This window comes from Takifugu rubripes, chromosome 2 (genome assembly GCF_901000725.2).
Source record: "Takifugu rubripes chromosome 2, fTakRub1.2, whole genome shotgun sequence".
NCBI lineage: Eukaryota > Metazoa > Chordata > Actinopteri > Tetraodontiformes > Tetraodontidae > Takifugu > Takifugu rubripes.
The window spans coordinates 10,652,960-10,675,472 of record NC_042286.1 but is presented as its reverse complement, the minus strand read 5'-3'; the positions used below and the strand labels follow the sequence as shown (position 1 = coordinate 10,675,472).

Genomic DNA, 22,513 nt, shown 5'->3' with positions numbered 1-22,513 from the left:
TGCACATCTTACTGGATCCGCCAAATACAGACTGAGGAACAAGCCTGTCTGTGACTTTGACACTGGTGGATGGGCAGCTAGGGCAGTAAACTTTAACAAAACCCACACCTGAAGTTCAAAATGAACCAGAAGAGGCACTTTTTAGAGCCTCCGGAGGTCAAGGACTACATGGTCAAAGGAGAGCGATTCACCAAATGGTCAGAGGTGAGTAAGAACCGCAGCTTGAAGAAGTGTTACTCCACCTTGTAATGACAAATCAAAAGTGTCTGACTCCTCTGTGTCCACAAAGGACTCCACAAAGACTGCTCCTGTCACCATGAAGATGGACCCGAAAGGATTCTACCTCTACTGGATCAACCAAAGCAAGGTAATGGATCCTCTAGAGTCTGGCACAGTGACTGCGTGGATGCAGGTAGAGTTTCTCTTTGCATCGCCTAACCACGGCCTGCCTGTAGCTACGTGATGGAGGCAGTCATGTTTGGGTGACTCACATGCGTGCGTGATGGGAACCTGCCAAAGCTGCTGGATAGCCGCGAGCGGCGCTGCCTCTTCCGGCGTCAGCAGCTTGTGGAGGTTATCGATCGGTGCTGGTGTGGGCTCATCCTGCTGCACCGTGCTGCTGAACTTCCCTCCACACAGAAGACATTTTGTCTTTGTAGCGTGTGATTGCTGCCTCGTTAAGGTCCATTTCTCTTTTGGCCACTCTGAATGTACATCGCTGAAATTCCCCAGATGATGCTTTCAGTCCTCGCAGTGTTTATTTTTCTATTTTCTCCAAACAAACAAAATAAATTGGCACATTTTGCTACCTCGCCAAACGATGACTTGTATCCGAATCCATATTTGGACAAGCGCCTACATGTTAAATTCAGCGTTGGATCTAATTCCTCTGTTCTTGTTTCTAGGAGACAACGTTCCTGGATGTTGCTACTATCAGAGATACCAGAACAGGAAAATATGCCAAACTTCCAAAAGTGAGTTTATCACTGTGATTCACTGTCATCCTCACTGTTCTCACCACCAACAACCTCTGCAGGTATGCAAATCAGGTGTCAAGCTCCTAGTTTGCCCATTAATATGAGCTGAACATTTGCAATGCAAAGCTGTTAGACGTATGTTCCCCACACTGGCGGCTGCCTGTTAAAGCGTGACTGTAAATCTGAAAGTTGCTGCAGCGTTCGTGCTCACGTGTCATCCGCAGAGAGTTGCAGCCGTCGTCGTCCCTCACCGAGGGCCCGATGCAGTAGCCTGAGTTTCCTCCCCATCACTCCGCCTCCCGGCCTGGCGAGGCTGGGGGAGGCGGGGTGGGGCGGGTGGTGCGGATGTTGGGAAGTAGATCTCCCCAAGGAGGTTTGGGAAAGATGCTGTTGACGTGCCAGAGTGATTAAATGGATCCAATATGGGAAGGCAGCGTTTAAATCACGTCTCGTCTTGTTCCAGTTTATTTATGTTTGGCTTTGATGGTGTTTCTCTGTGTTTGTGGGGACTGAAGTTGAGGTTTGCACTCTGGGGGCTCTGAGCAACTTTGTATAGAGTGAAAAGAAGGGTTCACTTTATGGCTGGGGCGCACAAAGAAGTAAGATTCAGTGAAAAAATCCTACTCAGATAGCAACGTGGTTGTCCGGGCAAATGATTTGAAATATTTCCCAAAACATTGAAAATGACTTTAGGAGGATTAACAAAATACATTTGCGATTGCACCGTGTTATCAAAATCTCTTTCCAAATAATGTGTCACATAGCTCACATCAAAGCACATCCTTGTTTTGTGTTGATTTGACAAACTGTCGATGACAAATATGCAAAAATATATGCAAATATGCAATTTTTAAAAATTGCCCTGTCATTTGTGTTGACTACTAAGTGACATTTCACTAATGCGCCCGAGGCCTGTGGGGGCGTTTGCATGCTTTGGTTGGAAAATTTGCCTCCCAGCTGCCGGAGCTCTGCAGATGCAGCATTTATTATCTAGGCAAATGACACCATGACTATACTGCAGGACAGCACAGAGAAAAATGGTTGATCTTTAAGCCCACCTCCATCAGTTCAGCGATTCAGACCATCCAGCTATGCCAACATTTGCAGTAGAACTGCTGCTTATAATAATCTCAGACCCCAAAATATATTGCCTCTCATTTATTTTTCGCAGCACCCTAAAGTTCGCAACGTGTTTAACCTGGACTTCCCTGACAGCAACCATCTCGCCAAGACTCTGACTGTTGTCTCAGGACCAGACACGGTCAATTTGACCTATCACAACTTCTTTGCCTCTAAGGAGAAGGTGACACAGGTAATAAACTGCAGAAACTATCTCGTTTTAGTCCTTTAATCCACCATAATCTATCATATTCATGCATCCAGAAATCTATTACATTACCGCCCCCTAGTGGTAAATTCATGTCCCTCTGAGGTATTTTGACAGCTCGCATATGATGCTGACATCCCTGTTTGTGTTTCTGCCTAAACACTCATCAGAACTGGGCCAATGACATCATTGCACTTGTGTATAACGCTGCCAGGAACAACGCATGCAAACAAGTCTTCCTGGAGAAAATGTGAGCGAACCCCCGGACGTCGGCTTGTTTTGTCAGCTTCACGCTTAGCCGCATGTGTTTGATTTCAGATACGTTCGCGTTTCCCTCCACACCAACAAGGACGGCAAGATCCCGGTGAAAAAGTAGGTTGCTGAGGGTGCAGGGAGGTAGAGTCACTTCTGCAGCTCGCGCCCATCGTTCCCGCTCTCGCTCTGTCTTCTTGCAGCATCTACAAGATGTTCCCGGCAGATAAGAAAAGAGTTGAAAGTGCGTTGGCATCGGCCCACCTCCCCAAAGGAAAGGTTGGAAAATACAAACATGCTGGGATGTTGAGGGAAGAGTGAGATGCCCACACACACACTGAGAGAAAAACAAACATATTGGCCTATGTGTGTGTGTGTGTGTGTGTGTGTGTGTTGCAGTACGACACCATGAAGCCTGATGTCTTCACTGAGGCTGCCTTCAAGGTCTTTCTGGCCAACCTCTGCCCTCGTCCTGAGATCCTAGAGATCTTCACCTCTTAGTGAGTTGGAGCGGTCACCTCCCGATGCAGCCAAATGCTTCAATTGTCATCTTTTGTGAATGCACAGCTAAAATTCCTAAAGGCATTCCTAAAAGGCAGGCGTTCCTAAAGGCAGCAGATAATATCAGGTGGATGTGTGCTGCGGTGTGGCTCGGTGTGCAGCTCAGGTGGGGGTGGGTTGGGATGTGGTGGACAGGATCACGTACGGCGCTGACGAGATTTACACCTTTGCTGCGTGTCCTCCAGTTCCAACAAACCGACCATGACGAAGGAAAACTTCACTAAATTCCTCAACGAGAAGCAGAGGGACTCCCGGCTCAACGAGGAGCTCTTCCCGCGCCTGCGGCAGGACCAGGTCAAGGCCCTGATCGACAAATACGAGCCCTGCTCCTCCAACTCGAACAGAAGTGAGGCCTGATGCAGGGAGGAGCGCCTGGCGGAGGCCAGAGCGAATCCTTCAGCCTGTGTTTCTTTACAGGTCTCATTTCTCCTGAAGGCCTCTTAAATTTCCTGACTGGTCCAGAGACATCCGTGGTGATTCTGGACCGGCTGGCCAAGTGGCAGGACATGACCCAACCGTTACCCCACTACTTCGTCAAGTCCTCCCACAACACATACCTGACAGGTCACAGCTTGGATCCCGGCTTGTGGATTCTCTGATCAACATCTCCAGGTCACTGATGGAAGGTTGTTTTTTCTACTTCCCTGCCGCTCCACAGCTGGTCAGTTCTCCGGCGTGTCCTCGCCCGAGATGTACCGACAGTGTCTGTTGGCCGGCTGCCGCTGCCTGGAGCTGGACTGCTGGAAGGGCAAACCCCCAGATGAAGAGCCCATCATTACCCACGGCTTCACCATGACGACTGAGATCCTCTTCAAGGTGGTTACACTACGGTCCCATAAAAAATAGATCCTCTCCACACTTCACTTGGATGGAGCGTCTGCGAGAGCTCTGCTGAGTTTTCTCCTCACTTGTCTGTCCTTTTCTACTACCTCATTAAGAAAAAGACCTGAAATCGTAAAAATGGATCAAAATATTGACATTTTTTTTCTAGAGACTAATTAAAAGTAAATAAAATCTGTCAAAATGGAGGGTTTAAAGCAGCTCAGGAAGCATTATAAATGATTGATAGCAGGTTTTGTCGAAAGCCTCGCTGGTCAGTATTTTCTTGCCTTCATAAATCTCGTACCTTTTATAGAGACGGCTTAACTCCCTGTTTCCTGTGTGCGCGGTTGGAATTGTTTGGCTACATCTCCACGTGCACTCTCCCCAGCACATGCCGACCCCAGACGCCGTACGTCAAAGATGTCAGGATAATTTTACGGATCATTCCGCACACGTTCCGCAAATGCATCTGGAGAATGGGACACAGAGCGCGATGGTTTAGATGTACAAAGAAACACGTGTTACGCGCAGCGGCGCCCATCATCCAACGCTTCCATTTAAGGGACAGATGGAGATCCACATTCCCCGAGGCAAGACACCTCAGTTCGGTTTACTGTCGGTTCCTAAATGTGATGGGTCTGGAAATGACTTTAGGGTCTCTGCGGAGTCAAGAGGGTTCTGCAGTTTGTCACACGGTCTTCCTTTAGTGATTTGTGGGTGAAAGTCACGTTGGGGGTCACGCTTTTGGTGTTGCTGCTCGCCGCACGGCCACAAGCCTCCTGGTTGTAACGTGTGTACCTGAGCTGAACACAAGCGTGCGTGTTCTCTTGCTGTGCCGCAGGACGTAATCGAGGCTATCGCTGAGAGCGCTTTCAAGACCTCCCAGTATCCTGTCATCCTCTCGTTCGAGAACCATGTTGACACGTAAGGCTTTCCCACTCCTGCCATATAACTGTATTGACACTGCCTAATGGCCTCTCGCTGGCTCTGTCTGCTTTATTGCAGAGTGAAACAGCAGGAGAAAATGGCAAACTACTGCAAAACCATATTTGGTGAGGCCCTGCTAACAGAGCCGCTGGACAAATACCCCGTGAGTACGCCGCTGCGTGGCTCGCAAAACGGCTTGTTTTGTTTCCCTTGTGAAGCTCAGCAGAGTTCTGGATCCAAACTCAGTAGGGGGAAGTCAGTCAATTGCAACACTGCGCCGGTATCTTATCTCTGCTCCACACGACTCTTAAACCGATTCATATCATCCGCAAACATGTGTTTACCTACTCCTCACGGGTGTTTACGGGCACGTGGGTCTGTGTGTGTGTGTATGTGTGTGTGTATGCTTCCAGGGCAACCATTGCCCCTGTTTAACTATCTCAAATGGCTGAATCTCCCAATTGAATCTCCCAAGACACTGACAAATTAGGTCTAAATTTCCCCACATCAAATGCACAAAGGAACAGTCATATTATTAGTCACACATCTGCAGAGTATTATCATGATTCAGTCAGCTCAGGTCACTTCCAGGGTCTGTCTTGTGCAGCTGAAGCCGGGCTGCCAGATCCCCAGTCCATCTGAGCTGATGGGCAAGATCCTCATCAAGAACAAGAAGAGCAGCAATGAAACCCAGACACATACTAAAAAAACCCAGGATGCTGCCAGCACAGCTACCAGCACGCAGGAGAACCAGGCTAGTTCAGGTGAGGCCCGATCGCACTTCCGTGTCTCTTAATGTGACGCTGAGTTCATTTACGTGTCGAACCAGAGGGGGGCGCTGCTGCGGAGGACACCGAGGAGCAGGAGGACACGGAGGAGCAGGATGAGGAGAAAATGAAGACGTCAGATGAGGTAGAGTCTGCTTCACATCATCTGCCTTCCACCCTTCATCCTTAACATCCTCGTGTGAACGAACTGCAGGGCACAGCTGGACAGGAAGTGACAGCTTTCGAAGCGATGTCGTCCCTGGTCAACTACATCCAGCCCAACAAATTCATCTCTTTTGACAACGCCAGAAGTATGTGTCCAGAAAAAAAACAACTAAACCAAACAGAAAAACAACAAAGAAAGAAATGATAGATAACAGCCTGCGTGCAATCTCTCCTCACAACCCTCCTCCACAGAGAAAAACAAGAGTTATGTCATCTCATCTTTCGTGGAGACAAAAGGGGAGTCAATGATTGCCAAGAATGCTGTTGAATTTGTTGAGTATCCTTTAAGATTAAAAACATACTGTGAAAATGAAATAATGATTAAACAACGACTAAAGCATATCAAGATGATGTGGCTCACATAGAAATACAGAAAAAAGCCCTCAATTTCCTAAATGATCTTTCAGATATAATAAAAGGCAGATGAGCAGGATTTACCCTAAAGGAACAAGAGTGGATTCGTCTAATTACAGCCCACAGCCTTTCTGGAACGTCGGCTGCCAGATGGTGGCGCTCAACTACCAGACCATGGGTAAAAATAGAGACAAAATGCAAATTAATGCTAAAAATATCACAAATAACTCTGCTCAAAGTGAGACGATGCGGCCACTCACCGCGTTTCAAATACCTGACGTGTCATGTTCTGTTTCCCCCACAGGGTGGCAGTGTTTCACCTCTTCTTGCAGCTGAATAAACATGGAGCGGCTTTTAAAGCTGTTTGTGCCTGTTTTCAGATTTCCCCATGCAGCTGAACATGGCTCTGTTTGAGTTCAACGGCAGAACCGGTTACCTGCTCAAGCATGACGTGTTGCGTCGCAGTGACAAGACGTTTAACCCTTTCTGCGACAGGATAGACACAGTTGTGGCAAGCACGCTCACCATAAAGGTGCGTTCCTGGCCTTGTATCTAAGTATGGATGATAGATGTATTTAATCTAATATAAAATGACAAATTAGTCTCAGTAGCCCCAAGTGCGTGTGCGTGTGTGTGTGCGCGCGCGCTGGTGCTCAGGCCTGTGCCTGTGTACCTCTACCTTTGATGATCTCTATAATAACACAAACCTCCTGCTGGGAGTAACATGCTGTTCCTGGTATTCAGCAAGACTTGGTAGGAAAGTCATGGCTCTATTTATAACCCACAGCTTGTCCTGAACCTGGGTCAACACACCACAACACACAGCGATACACACTTTTACATGTCCTTACCTCTGATTCTAGATTTATTCAGGCCAGTTTTTGTCTGACAAAAATGTGAAAACCGGCATCGAGGTGGAGGTGATTGGGCTGCCGGGGGACCCCAAGAAGAAATTTCGCACCAAGTGGTCCCCCACACCCAACAGTATTAACCCGGTGTGGAACGAGGAGCCTTTTGTGTTCGAAAAGGTGTGTGTGGCGAAGAGTTACGTGCACAATGCTTGCTGACGCCATTTGACCTAATATGTACTTCCTGTTTTTGTGGCGCACAGATCCTGCTTCCAGAAATGGCCTCTCTGAGAATTGTGGCTCACGAAGAGAACGGTAAATTCTTGGGACACAGGATCATCCCCCTTGATGCCATCCAATCAGGCCAGTGAAACCAAGTGAAACCAATCTACACCACACATCATACTTCATTATGAGCGCGCCGAGTCACCCAGGGCCGCCGAGGCTGTGCGACCATGTTTCAGGCAGCGTCTGGATCAGAGGGCCGCTGCCTGACCGAGGTTTGTTTTTTGGCTCGCAGGTTTCCATCACATCTGCCTGCACAGTGAGAGCAACATGCCGCTCACTCTGCCCTCTGTCTTCGTGTACATCGAGGTCAAGGACTACATCCCTGCTGCATTCGCAGGTGCTGGGATTTTAAATTTTTTTTTTGTACAGATAAACTTAACTGCAAGTCAATTCTTGTTTTTTAGAGATGACACTCGAAAGCCAGGCTGATTTCATTGCTTTGCTTAATGTCTTTTAGTTTTGTCTGTTTTATCAGCGCACGCATTTGATCCAAAAAACAAAATCCCCGATGTCTTGCAGATTTTACAGATGCCTTATTCAATCCAACAAAGGGCAACGAGAAAACCTCAAAGACCCCGAAGGAGGTAAAAGAAAAAATGAGACACCGTTAAACTTTTTAAAATGTAATTTTCTTACTTAAACAACAGCGCTGGACTAGCTCCTGATGCTCCTGTGCTCTTTTAACTCCACAGTCCTCCTCAGACTACATTAGTCCTTATGAGCTGCCTCTCATGACTCAGACCTCTGCAAACGATGCAAAGGAAGCTGAATCTCCGGCTGCAGGTAATGAAAGTGAAGGCGAGACTTTTCCACTGCGAGACAGCTGATGTGATTAATAATAATCATCTCACCGCAGTGAAAGATTCTCCTGGCCTTCGCGCCTGTGCGGGATCGCTTGGAAGAGAAAACACTCACTTTACCTCACCCAATTTTTCGGTGTTGGGGACCAAAACAGGCCCTTTATTGTCTCCATCCACAGACTAGACTCATAAGAAATCAAAGCGGTGGTGCTTCAGTTGATTCGACCTAATGGAACTCAGGAACTCTCATATTTCTGCTTCCTGTAGAAAAGGCTGCAGCACCAACACCACCAGCCGATGTAGGAGAGGAGTCGACTGAACCTGGACCAGAAACAAGCACGGCCGATCCTGCAGAGAACGTGCCAGAAGCTGAAGCAACCTGCTCCGAACCTGCTGCAGACGCAGCAGCTGAGGAGGCGTCTCCAGATCCAGGCCCTGTCACAGCTGAACCCCCCCCTGAAGCTGGTCCGCCCGCAGACGCGGCTGCAGCGCAGGAAGAGGTTCCAGAGCCGGAGGTGTCCAACGAGGACACAACCAGCGACCCCGACACAAACACAGAGCCGTCTCCAGGTGACAACGCTGCAACCGGCGCTGCTAACGAAGCTGCTAACGAAGCTGCTAATGAAGCTGCTAACGAAGCTGCTGCTGTAGCTGGTGCGGCTGGCGGAGCGGCCCAGTCCGCCGGAGGTGAAGGCTCAGCCCCGGCGCAGATGTGCGGTGAAGGTAACACTTCTAGCTGTGCACTCATATTTGGTTTTGGTTCAGGAAATTTCTCCCTGAAAGTTTTTCAACTCTCAAGACTTTTTTTTATCGCCATGTCAAGATCATCAAAATCCTGCTTTAGTTCTGCAGGAGCAAAGTCTTCCCAAGCTTGTGCGCGCTGCTGTGTGGGCTGTCAACACGAGGAGGGTCCTCACGTGTGCTTCTGCTTCAGAGCACGCCACGGTGACAGCTGAGGAACTGACACAGCACAAGAACTACCTGAAGGCCATCAAACGCCAGGAGAGAGACATGAAGGCGGCAGAGAAGAAATATCAGAAAAAGAGCGAGGATCTGATCCAGAAATACTCCGACACCTTCAAGGCCATCAAGAAGAAGATCTCATTGAAGAAAACAGAGTAGGGCGATTTGATTGTGTGCTGCAGCTGTGATGCATGATGATTTATAAGAAACTGGAGGGAAGAGGGCTGGGCAGCTCGTGTTTTGGTGGAGGAGGGTGTCGGGGCATTGTTGCGGAGCCGCTCAGGCCATCTGTCTAATTGTTTATGTTGAGTCATTTAACAAAAGCTTGTTTTGCTTCCTGATTCCTGTGCCAAGCGAATGCTGACCCGCTAATGAAGTTGTTGTTGTCAGTCGCTTCGTTAATGACATTAGACTTAGAAGTCCAGCGACTGTTCCTAAGCTAATGCACTCTTCTAGATGGAAAACACAATATTATGGGGTGAACGTAACGACCAAATGAAACAGGGTGCGTGCAGAGCACTTTCAGGCCACTCTCTTTGTTATGTCACTTCAGGGGAGGGGAAAACTCCACGGACAGCGGCGTGAAGAGCGAGCGTGTGCAGGACCATAAAGAAAAAATGCTGGCTGAGCTGCAGCTGCAGTGGAAGGAACAGTGTGACCATCTGAGGAAGAAGAAGGAGCAGTTTGCAACAGAGGTTTGTAGTACTCAGTTGGAGGCATTCCTACCTGGAGTCAGTATCCAAGAGTCTGGAGTTAAAAGTTGGCCATTTCAGGAGGCACGTGGTCATGATAACCTACACAGGAGACGCTCTCCTCTTTTTCCCTATGGGGAGTAATGTGGGTTAGACCATAAATATGCAAGAGGATCAGTTTTCACAGTGTTTAAATCAGTGTTTAAATAACATTCTCAGTATTAAGATGATCCTGTCCGTGCTGTAAATGATGTTCCTGAGCACTCAGCTCAAATTTCAGCTGCTGCCTCTCTTGATTCCATTTAATAATTCATCCTTCTGACTCTGTTCGTCCTAGTGTGTGGCATGAATACTAGTATGTGAGATGACTGACAGTAACTTTGCCCTTGTGTGTTGACAGAGGCTGGCCGTGCTGCTGGAGATGGCAACAGAGCGGCACAACAGTGAACTGAAGATGCTGGAGAGGTGCGAAGCGCACGTACAAACGTTGAACAAAAAACAAACTCTAATAAAGCAAAATGCTACTTGTGTCTAAATAGCATTCATGGAAACATCAGCCCTGGTCATTAACGCGCCCACATGAACCGTTAAAAAAAATATTACTTTGTTTTGCAGTGAACCCAAAGATAACAAGAAGAAAACCAAATGCTCGGACAAAGCCAAGTGAGCGCACTCATTTCTGTTTCCTTTCACCATCAGCACAATGATGAGGGGGGGCATCCACACAGGTGGGGGTATTCCTCCACTGACAGGTTCTAATGGAGAACTCCATTTATGTTTTCTCAGGTTGAAAAGGGCGATGAGCACAGAGCTGTTGGATGGGCCTTGTTTGATGGCTTGTTCGGTGAGTAAAAAAATAATGCTAGCAGCTAGCTTAGCAGAACTCCAAACACTGTCAGCATGGGGGGGGTGGGGTGGGGTGGTGGTGGTGGTGGTGGTGGGGGGGGGGGGGGGGGGTGTAGCTCAGGTGGTGGAGTGGTCGCTCTAGTGAGACGAGGGGTGTTTGTTTGATCCCAGACGCCTTCTGTGTACATGCTGAAGTGCCCTTGAACGAGACGCTGAACCCGACATTGCTCCTGGTGCTGCCTCTTCGGTGTGTTAATGTGCCTGATTGCATGAATGTGATTAGTTATTTCTCCTAATGAAGTGGTTGTCACCCTGTAAGAGTGAATGGGTGAATGTGCACGTGGAAGGCTTCCTGTGGTGAGATGACTAAAAAGGTGCTAAATAAATACTTTTTTTCTCTCTCTCTTTACTGCAGTCATAAAATACCAACTGCTCGAATATTTGGTTTTGAGTTCTAAAATGAGAAACTCCAGCGGTATTTTTCTTCGCACAGCGTGCACTTTGCTCGAGCCTGTGCACAGCATTCGGTATTCAACAGTGTAACTATGGTTACAAAGAGGAGCGAGAGTCTAAAGATCTGAAGAAATGGAAAGAAAAAAAAAGATGCTGTGAGTGAGTCGGGCCGAGCGCGTTGAGGAGGAGGGAGATTGAGGAGGAGGAGAAGAGGAGGATGATATCGAGGAGGCGGAAGATGTGGGAGGCAAATGAGACACACAGGAGCGTCCATCAGCAGAACCGTCTGATTAAACACACTCTACTACGGTCTGCATCTTCGGAGGGTTCTGATCGCTTTACCACCAAACGCATGGCAGGAACTGATGTCGACATCCAACGCAGAAGATGTGTCAGATCAGGCTGAGCTGCAATGAATAAACCAGAAAAAGTAGAATTAAATTTGGAGAAAAAAAGCTGAAAAGTAACCAAACACAGCCGCTGCGGTCTCACCACTATTCAAACCTGGCGTATATCTGTCCCTGAATGCATCATGGCTACATTCTAGAGCCTTTGGTGCACTTAATCAGCACTTGGTCATTAATTACAGCACTTTACTTCCACAGTTGCAGTTTAATCAGGGCAGTGCCTCCGTCAAACGGCCAGGGTTGTGTTACCCAACCAGACAACTGTGACTTATGTGTATTGATTGTCTTGCTCAGGTTGCATCCCCCAAGTGCACTCCACTCCAGATGAACACACTCACTTGCACACACTCGATGTGACACGCGGCTGCACCCGACCTGACGCGTCTGACTGGACGTTGTTTCTTCACAGTCTGCAGGTGGCAGCCCGCAGCAAGAGGCTCTGATGAAGAAACAGTGCGCTACACTGGATGAAATCATGACTTTGACCAATCAGGTAGGCCTCGGGAACTCAGATTTTGATTTGTAAGCACTTCGCCTCAACAGCATTAACCATCCAGAACAATACTCGCCTCTGATCCGGTTAGTATCTCGCCCTCTGATTTTGCTCCTTTGGAAACTAGAATCAACAAGTTATAACAGAGGTGCCCAAATCCAGTCCTGGAGGGCCACAACGAGCTGGGTTTTTATGCTACTACTAGAAAATACTTTATCCAAGAAATGTGGGATCCCAGGTGAAAGCGATATCTACCTGGTAGGACAGAAAACCCGGCGTGAAACTCAATGGAGTCCGATCTCCCACCACCATAGATGAAGTCAGAGCAGCTTCCTGACTTGGCTGAATTCTTTGGAGCTGTCGTCCGAGGAAAAGGTGTCGGCAGATTCTTGTTGAATGGGAATCGTCGAAGGATGAATAATATGAACTTTTATTGCTTTTAACTTGATGTTTGCTCTTCGTAGGACCCTTGAAAATCACCTTCAGTCCCATTTAAAATCAATTTAGGCCTCCACAGTTGCTTTGCAACAAATTTGTACTGTAAGTTTTAGAACCACCTGTGTCAGTTTGACAAGCTCATGACCTTTGACCCCCCTGCATGTGCAGCTCAATCAGGAGGCCCTGAGGGAGCATGAGCAGAAATTGAGGGGCCTGTCTGCAGAGGTGAGAGGGGCCGTCAACGTCTGCCTGGGGGCCCACTTCCCTGACCTGGTGGAGCAAGCTGAGGACAAGAAGTTGGAGGGGATGGACTTCTATGGGGACGTGTTCCTGGGTTAGACGTGTCCTTTTTTGTCCTGTTACTAAAGCTAGAGCTGGATTGTGAGTGTGGGGTCGTAGAGGACTCGTCATTGAAGCTAGTGTGTGAAAGTACCGTATTGATAAAGTTATTTAACCTATAATGATGTTTTCATGAACACCCTGGTACAAAATAGTGACGATGTAATTTATTATTTCCTTTTTTCTTACTTGATTCCCTTGCTTTTAACCACTGGAAGATAATCATTCCACTAAACTTGTCATTTTGGCCCTCAAAATCCAATTTTTGTAGGAAACAGTAGGGGTCTATAAATGCACTAATCTCAACATTCATTTATCTAAGGCTTTCTGAAACAAACATTTATCCTGAATGTTTTCATTGACGAACTGTAATCGGGCTGATTCGCTGTAATTCTAGTAGTACTTATAACCGTGTAATAACTAGATCCGGGTTCTTTTGGGGCTTTTTGGAAAGAGTAAAGAATTATCTTGATGATGAAACATTTCCCGAATCTTATTTCAGTCATTCAAAAAAAGTGAGACGTCTGGATTTAGTGCACACGTAACTACAGTCTTATTTACAGCTGTAAATAATATAATAGTACAGCTTATTTATGAGCTGTAAATTTACAGCTGTTTTCAGGCAATATGCACACACACTGGATATTATGGTGTGTGTTCTGTGATGGACTGGTGACCAGTCCGGGGTGTATCCCTGCATGGATGGATGGATTGATGGATGGGTGCGGGAGTGAGTGGGTGGGGGGGTGGATGGATGGATGATGGATGGATGGATGGATGGGTGGGTGGTGGATTGATGGATGGTGGATGATGGATGGATGGATGGATGATGGATAGATGATGGATAGATGGATGGATGGATGGATGGATGATGGATGGATGGATGGATGATGGATGGATAGATGGATGAATGGATGGATGGATGGATGGATGGATGATGGATGGATGGATGGATGATGATAGATGGATGAATGGATGGATGGATGATGGATGGATGGATGGTGGCTGGATGGATGGATGATAGACAGACGGATGGATGATGGATGGATGATGATGGGTGGATGGATGGATGGATGGATGCATGGATGGATGGATGATGGATGGATGGATGGATGATGGATGGATGATGGATGCATGGATGGATGATGGATGATGAATGCATGGATGGATGGATGATGCATGGATGATGGATGGATGATGGATGATTGATGGATGGATGGATGACGGATGGATGGACGACACACAGATTGACACGTTTCAACAACAACCCTGCACAGGCGTGAGCTGCCTTGTGAGCCAGGCTGGATGAGTAAACCTCGTATTCCACCTCTCCCACCTCTCCACGGGCAGATGTGAGCAGACACGTGGTAGAACTGATAGATAATAGCACATAATTGCTCCTTTCTTTTCAGCCTCAGCTGTTATGAGACCTGCCATAGAGGAAGTGTCCGTTTTTAAATGGGAGAAGATTGTGGGCACGTGGAGGGCATGGCTGGACAGATAGAGGGAGGAATATTCTCCTCACTGCATTAAGACAAGAGGAATGCTGTCACATCATTGAGAAGCACCTGTTCGTGCATGAATTAATCAAAGCGGTTCACTCCCCATCCCTAGCAATCCACAATTTCTCTCTCTGTTTTTTTTTTTTTCGTTTTAATTTTGGCACCTTTCAGCTCATTCAAATGACATGATTGGCATTTAAAAGTGGAAGATCTGGACAAACACATTACGGGGAGACAGCTTGTGCCTGAGAGTCCTGCCACCTCATGCACAACACAGCTGAACTGTGAGCGTAAGCGTGCGATTGCAGTCAGCCCTGAGTCACTCGGCCCATGAGGTTATGTAAACCAAAGAAAACCTCTGACGGATCCGTCCGATACCAGCTGGAGGAGGAGGGTCTGAGCGGGGCCCTGGTCACCATGGAGGGGTCGACAGGAAGAAGCACACAAGGTAGGAGAGCTTGAGGTTGAGCAGTGCTCAATCCTTGTGTGCCAGATGTGGCTAGGATCTCGAATGAGTCCCCCTAATGTCAAAGTCTTCTTCAGGACAAATGATTGACATGTACAAAGACTGTGACCAGTAAAACACATGGTTGCACCTTAGCGAAGGCTCTTTCTGCAGGATTGGTGCAGATGGAGGTACAACTCTGCACTTTTCACTTTTTCTTGTTTCCTGCTTCCTGCTGACCCACAGGAGGTGTGGAGTCATGATCTAGAGTCCATCTTGCCTGGAAGTGGATGCCATCCTGGGCGAATATTGCTCGCCCACGCCACCCACATGCACACCACCTGCTGAGGCTGCTCCATCACAGGCAGCATGTGAGTGTGTGTTTGTGTGAGTGGGGATCATTCAGTGTAAACTACATTTAAAGGGGGGGGGGGGGCAATCATTGCAAGTTAAGAAATGAATCTAATGCATGCTGCAAACAAGCTTTTTAACTGACAGTTCTAGCAGCCTAATGAGTATTCCCGGAAGCTACTTCCCCTGCAGCACATAGGAAGACTGCAAAGGTCTGTGACAGGCGCTTCTACCTACTTACGGATGCAAATTTGAAAAGGGTTGAGGATGCGGGTGTACGTGTACACACGCAGCGACTGTAAGCCAGCGGCAGACAGCACTTTCCTGGCTACTTGAATTATGGAGCCTCATGCTCCTTGCACACCACCGGCCCGATTATTCAGCTCATACACTGGTTCCGCGCCTCCATGGGAGGCCTGGTGATTTGTTTGTTAGGGCCTCCATCTTTGGACGCACCTGTTTCGAGCAGCAACAGACACCTCGTAATTGTTTCAAGTCCCTAAACAGCTGCGGACACTGGTGTCTTCCACGGCTTTTTGCCTTTTGGTGGTTTCCAGAACAGATGGGAAAAGGTTCTGTCTTTCCCAGTTAAAGCTTTTAACTTTGCACCAGTTTGTATTAGTCAATAAAAAAAGAACAGAAACTAAGCAGTCAAACTGCACAACACAATATTCTTGTTTTAGGAAACAAGGATGTAAATGCTGTCTGAACTTAAGCAGGTACTTCTGATAATGATTAGTCTTTCTAGTTTCAGATGCATTAACCCAGTGACTTTTCCAGCCGTCTCCTGCATGTTTATTACTCCAGTGGTGATTGCAGAAAAGGTCATGAGCTGCAGCAACACCCACAGCAAGCATTTTATGCCATGCACTTAGGTGAGTCACAAAGTGGCTCTTTTCGGGGTAATAATCTTCGCAGCGGCCCATCTGATGCGGAAGCGCAGCGGCTGAGCGGCTCACATTGTTCAGCATTTACCTGAATGCTGAGGAGCGTGTGGGCGATAGAATGTGGGCCTCAGGGCTGCTGCTACGCTTTCATTTATAAAGAAGTGAGGGTTCTTCGAGAGCTGCTAAAATCGAGAGCCGCCATTTACGCCTGTTGTATCTCGGGGTCAGATCCGACCGACATGGGCCTCCTCTGCTCTTCATGTCGACAGCACCGCGTTAGTTCAGTGAAACAGTTATTGGATATTTGAGATTTGAAATAAATGAAGGGCAGATAATAAAGTGAGAACACAATAGTCAGTGTTTTGGAATGTGTTCTGTGGCAGTCATGCTTAATTTAAAAAATTAATTACTTAATCACCTAGAAATACCTTAAATATTCACCCAAATACAAGGTTTTATATGAAATGTATTTATATGAAATGTATCCAAAAACACTTGTTTTTACAGTGCATCCACAACATAAGATATATTTATGTTATAAACAAAAGTGATATTTTTATTTACTCTAGGACCTAGAGTAAATAAAAAATAAATAATCAAAAGTGTGAGTGTGGCTTCCTCCCACACTCCAAAAACCTGCACATTATCCATTTCTCAGTGTAAGTGTGATGGGGGGGGGTTAACAGAAGATGAATGGATGGATGGATGGATGGATGGATGATGGATGGATGGATGGATGGATGGATGGATGGATGGATGGATGGATGATGGATGGATGAATGGATGGATGGATGGATGATGGATGGATGGATGGATGGATGATGGATGGATGGATGGATGATGGATGGATGATGGATGGATGATAGACTTTTATCACAAAGTAGTTGATAGTAAATGTACAAAATCTCCTGTAATACAGATACAGTGAGACATGGTGTCATTGTTTTAGTCCGTGTTAACGTCTACCCCCCCCCCCCAAAAAAAAAATCCATCCAAATCATTTCCTGTTCTGGGTGGATGTGACCACGCCGGGCCTTTGCTCCAGCTGTGGCTGAGTGTTACACGCCTCCCTGCGGCCATCAAATACGTTTGTTTTCCATTCGAACAATTTATTGAGCTGTCAGACATAAGTGGGCCTGCAAGGCCACAAATGGGTCCTGTCGAGGCGGAGATGGAGAGAGAGCTCTGTGGCCCATCAGGGGAGGACAGGAATTTCCACCGGACTTGATGGATTCAAGAGGAGGTACACAGGTGGCTCATGGAGGAAAGTGCAGAGGCTCATCCTCGCAGACGGTACTGTCAGAACTGTATTGAGTTTTATTCTGCTGGAAATTGGGGAAATGTTTTAGCCATTACGGGGGAAAGTGTGATTCTGTTTTTGTTTGGTTATAAATCACATAGACCAGGGCTGAGGGCTGCAAACTTTATATTAAGAACCAATTTCGTTTGTTTTAGCTATTTGTTACATTTGTTACATCTCACATTAGGTACTAAATGACATTTATTCAGAATAGCATGACAAATTTTGTAACTGGCTTTTTTTCTCCTGATGAGGCAAGAAAACCACCACACATAAGTTTTGCTTGACCGTCAAAGCACAAACACATTACACAATGAATGAATTAATACAGTCTGTTATGCAATGCATTTATTGTATTTTGACACTTTTTAATGGCCCATTAGCACTTCAACATTCTCAGTATTCTAATTATTTGCATTTTTCTCCCTGATCTCCTGAACAGTCATCCAGATAATGCCGCAGCACAGACCAGCCATGCTTTAGCTGTCCAAGATGTCTAAGCCTGAACACTGACATTAAAGCCATCTAAATGGCTGAACGTACAGTCTGCTATTTACCATCTGCTCAATGAGGGTGATTCATGGTGCTAATTGATGAGAGCACGAGGGACGGTCTCCTCTGCTGGGTGGCAGCTACTGTCGCGCCTTCAGGGTCTTCAAACGGTTTAAGTTTCTACCCCGGAATCAGAGGCAAAGTGACTAACGCGATGTTTGATCTCTGCTACAGGACAACCGGTGACCTCACCTCAACCTTAGCTGGGATACGAATGCAACGGCGCTTGTGCAGTGACAGCCAGCTGCTGCCTCTTTCCTGGAACGGAAGGTGTGTGAAATCTCTGTTCGGCCTCCCGCTGCAGGGTCCTTGCATCAAATCAAAGAGTATTACAGGAACTGAATGAGCGCAGAGGCATGATTCTTCTTATTGAATATGAATGCATCAATTGAACAGCCCCCATCCCCTACTGGAGTTGCTGTGTCCCAGGGTTCAAAAGATAGAGCAGCCGCGTTACATAACTGCGAGGAAATACCGCAAATGATGTTTTGTTGCAATTTGGAGGGAAAACATGGCAAACAAGGGGAAATGCTGCAAGGATATCTTCACAGTAACGACTTCATTAGACTAATTGTACCTCAGCTCCTTTCGTTTTCCCCTCCATAAATGTGCTCCGAATGGAAAATAAAGGTGACTACAAGCTGCATCCTGTTTTTCAGCCCACAGGGCAGGTGATAGCCTGAACTGCATCATTCTCAGGTGTAATTAGTGCACAGCAGATTTCCGTGGAGGGCGAGGAGGTGTTGAGACACAGGGAGCAATGCATTTTACCCTAATGAATAGGCCTTGATGAACCTTATGTGAACCTCGTGCACTGATTTAGCCCCAGGTGTTAGCGGCTAAGTGGAGTTACCAAGGGGGTTTAGCTCAGTTTCCACTTACAGGTTTTTCTCAGAGAACCTTATGAGGTTTGTTGATTTTTGTGGCGCCGAAAGTGCATGCGATCTCCCCGGTGACCAATTAAGACGTTTAAGATCTGCGGATAACACCTTAGCATGTCATCCGCTTAAATTATTAATCAGGCATTCACAGGGGCTCCTGCCTGGGCCAAAGCAGCGATGAATGGGAGATCAGATATTTACCTTGACACGTCTGCTTTATTGAATAAAATCTCTCATATTAGCTGGTCTCTTGACGCTGATTCACATTTCATTCAGGTTTTGCCAAGGTCATTTAAAAAAAAACCCTCAAATTATGATAGACTGTTGAGATTATAATTACATCCAAAAGGGATTTTAATCCAAAAATTGGTTGAAACTGGGCTCTCTGTTGGCTGATGCTATAGTAGAAAACAATGACAAAACAAAAACACACCAAAAAAAGAGAACATTGATCTTAAACTAGATAGCTATGTGAGAAGTAAACGGAACTGTAAACACAGAACGGAGTGATGTTCTACAGAGAGGAATGGCCTGTTTTTGTTTTTCTTTGCTAGCAAATTAATTTGAGAAGAGTGTGATAGAACTGCAGGCTACAGTGGGAACATCCTGTAACATGTTGACCTCGTTTGATTTTTTTTCCAGATACTCCGTCAGCGGTCCAAAAACATGCACATTACTAGCAGATTATCAGCACTGTGACACACCAGCGCTTCCTTTTTGTTACCTGGGTTGAACCTCTGGCCATCAATAACCCATATGTGTAATCTGAATGTGGCTGTAATCTGATTGTAAAGTAGCATTTGTAAAGTAGCATCAGGTGCTACCATACTTGAGCTCATCAAAAGCGATGCAACTGTTTAAAAAGAACAGCCTTTACACGCAGATGCTTCTCAGCCACGTTGGCGCTCAGTAATAAGGTCGTGCTGAGGTTCTGATGAAGGCGGGTGGTGAACAGAGAGGAAGTCAGAACCCCCCGTGTCTCTCTCGCTGTTTGGCACAGCTTTGTTCTTGCTGGGATTTATAATAAGTATTGAGAGAAATCCACAGTTGTAGAGGAGAATGCTGTGTGGCAGGTTGCTGTGGTTGACTTGCAGGGATAAAAGCTAGATTTTAGCATTTGACATCAATAATGAGCGGCGATGCGGTGCCATGTGTAATTGGAAAGGCATGTAAGGGCCAACATATCTTTATATCTTTATTATTTAATATCTTTATTTGAATCAGCATGGGTAATGCAAACAGCATTGTTTTCCAATTCAACAAGGTCACTTAACAGGGATTCATTTATTTATTCTTATCTCATTTATGCAGGTCAGTGGTCCAGTGGTGGCTTAAAAAACCTTCAGCGTCAAACTTGAGTGTTTAAAGCAGCCTGGCATAATCATTACTTTCTAGGTGATTAAATAACCTGCAAGAGCAAGCAAAGAAAGAATTTTGTGCATGCTGATATGTAAATCTACTGTAAAAAGGGATTTATAATAGAGTAGTTTCAGGCATTTGGAATTAAAAAAAATAAAAAGTTGTTAGAGGATCAGGCTCATTCGCATACCTTTAAAATGCTTCATTGCACTTTAAAAAGACATGTATTTAACGATTATGCTCAATTATTTTACAAAAGTTAAAATGACTCAGAGTGAAAGTTTAACTCATAGACCTCACATGGAGATGTTTTTCCGCTTCCCTAATTATTCTCTTTAAATAGCATGCGTTTATCTCCAGTCAGAGAGTGCGCGGACTGAATGGATTCTGTCACTGCATAATGGTCCTCAGACGTTTGTTTCCTTGGCAACGTGGGGCGGGCATGTAGCGAGGGAGGTATAAAACCACTCACCGCTCCTCTTCCAGTCTTACTCCGAGGGAGCTGATCTCTCCCTCTCTCTCTCTTTCTGAACACAGAGCCTCAGCAAAGTTCCTGCTCTCTCATTTTATCACATTCTTGGCTCCAGAATGATGCGGCCGAAGGACTTGCACCAAGGTTCTGGGACCAAGACCTTCCTTGATGCCATGCACGGAGGAAAAGTGCACCTGGCGCGCTTTATCCTAGATGCTCTGGACGGACGCATCATCAACTCTAAGACAGAAAACAGTCGCACCCCGCTCATGTACGCCGTCGGCTTGCAGGACCCGGGGACCAGGGCCAAGTTCACCCGCCTGCTCCTGGAGAAAGGAGCTGATGTCAACTGTCAGGATGAGGACGATCGGACCGCCCTGAGCCATGCATGTGAAATAGGTCACCTGGACGTGGTCAAGCTTCTGGTGCAGTTTAACGCTGACCCAGATGTCCCTGACACCTGGGGTAACAGCGCTCTGATGTACGCCGCTTTTTCGGGGCACAGCCAGGTCCTGGACTTCCTGGTCCGGGCGTTCAAGAGGTTGGGACTGAGGCTCGACAGGACCAACAACGCTGGCCATTCAGCGACTGATGTCGCCAGCTTCTTTGGACACAACCAGTGTGTGCAGATCCTGAACTTTTCCTGGAGAAGGAGTATTAACACAGCCGATCCATTCATTGATTTGGGCAGCACTGGGGAAGGAGAACGCCGCCTGCCTAACCGGCTGCCCAGGCACATCCTGGAAAAGTTCTCAAAGCAGCTAAATAACAAGGAAGACCAACTGCCCGGGGTGTTTGAGAAGCAGCTGAAGATCGGAGACAGCGGCGGGTCTTGGAGTCGAATCAGCTGTCCCCGGAGCCACTCTCAAGAGGACACCCATCGCCACAGCTGGGCCCTGCCTCCTCAGGTAGAAAGAACCCAGGCGGAGGGGGAACAAGGCATCACCTACAGTGCCAAACTTCAAAACTGCCAGCTGAGGGAGCAAAGAGGGGTTAAAACACAGAGCTCCTCTCATGAACCAGCTCAAAAAGATGCTGGAATCCAGGAGCGTCCATCAGTAAGTTTTCCTGCCTGGGGGAAAGCAAAGTCCTTTAACATGGACATCCTGAGCACCAGGAAACAGTCCTATCAGGGGGAGGCGAGTGATATGAGCCTGTCAGCCAGCAAGTTAAAGAGAGCCTCCTTACAGGAAGAGCGATGCCTCATCGACAAGACAGAGAGTCTGGGACATTCGCTCAAGTTGACCAACGATGCCAACAAGACAGCGCCGAAAACTCTCTTATGTGGGAAAAATCTGCCCGTGAAAGCAGGAGAGGAGAACTTCAAGTCACAGAAGGAAGAGGGGGGTAACCCAGCACCCGCACACGGGAGAGAGCAGCAGAAACGGGCGAGCATCGGCCGACACAGCAAGCTGTTCTCCAGAGGGGAGACGGAGTCTGGGAAGGTCCCGAGCCGCACCCCAGGGCTCATGGGCATGGGCACCAGGCTGCTGCGCAGGTTCACGGCACCGGAGTTCATGAGGATGGTGATAGACTGCTCATCCGGGTCCTCCGGCGGCCGCGGGCGCATGTCCCGCTCAGAAACCTTCCCCCTCTCCCACACGCACCAGCAGGTCGAGAGCCAGCCGAGCCTTGGCAGCATCAGCGGGGTGAAGTGCGAGTTTGACAGCTGCTCATCTCAGCCCGCCCGCAATTAGTCCAACGCAACAGAAGCTGCAGAAAACCCACGAGGGGCGATTCATGCGGCGCCGTGATGTAGGCCGGTTGCTTATTTAACAAGAAAAGCATTCTTTACTTTTCAGGTCATGTATCCCTCATTTAAAAGAAGTCTTGTTGCATTCAATTTTGCTATTACAGTAAGCAGGTTTTATCTATGGCTCTTGTAATAACTCTTTCCAACTCTGATTTCCTGTATAAGATTGTAATTAACTGATTGATATTGTTTTGTGTTTTCCAGATTTGTGGTATTTTTGCTTTTAAAGGGA

At 47.0% G+C, this 22,513-nt stretch overlaps 2 protein-coding genes across 2 annotated transcripts; both read left to right on the top strand.

The window, feature by feature from the left end:
* The first annotated feature begins 120 nt into the window (after positions 1-120).
* plcb2 (phospholipase C, beta 2) lies at positions 121-13,255 on the top strand. Its single transcript, XM_029833020.1, has 32 exons — positions 121-204; positions 290-367; positions 906-974; positions 2,149-2,289; positions 2,475-2,554; positions 2,623-2,676; positions 2,760-2,835; positions 2,956-3,056; positions 3,303-3,463; positions 3,535-3,681; positions 3,776-3,933; positions 4,781-4,863; positions 4,945-5,029; positions 5,474-5,630; positions 5,696-5,778; positions 5,848-5,944; positions 6,051-6,135; positions 6,266-6,390; positions 6,593-6,744; positions 7,076-7,240; positions 7,324-7,423; positions 7,581-7,685; positions 7,868-7,932; positions 8,041-8,131; positions 8,416-8,871; positions 9,083-9,266; positions 9,665-9,806; positions 10,204-10,268; positions 10,419-10,466; positions 10,590-10,647; positions 11,919-12,002; positions 12,609-13,255. Exons 1-32 carry the CDS (start codon positions 121-123, stop codon positions 12,777-12,779), a joined length of 3,750 nt encoding a protein of 1,249 aa, XP_029688880.1. The 3' UTR covers positions 12,780-13,255.
* Positions 13,256-17,830: 4,575 nt separating this feature from the next.
* Positions 17,831-22,508, top strand: ankrd63 (ankyrin repeat domain 63). Its single transcript, XM_011619222.2, has 2 exons — positions 17,831-18,086; positions 20,594-22,508. The coding sequence occupies exon 2, from the start codon at positions 20,645-20,647 to the stop codon at positions 22,223-22,225; it is 1,581 nt and encodes a 526-aa protein (XP_011617524.2). The 5' UTR covers positions 17,831-18,086; positions 20,594-20,644; the 3' UTR covers positions 22,226-22,508.
* The last annotated feature ends 5 nt before the right edge of the window (positions 22,509-22,513 follow it).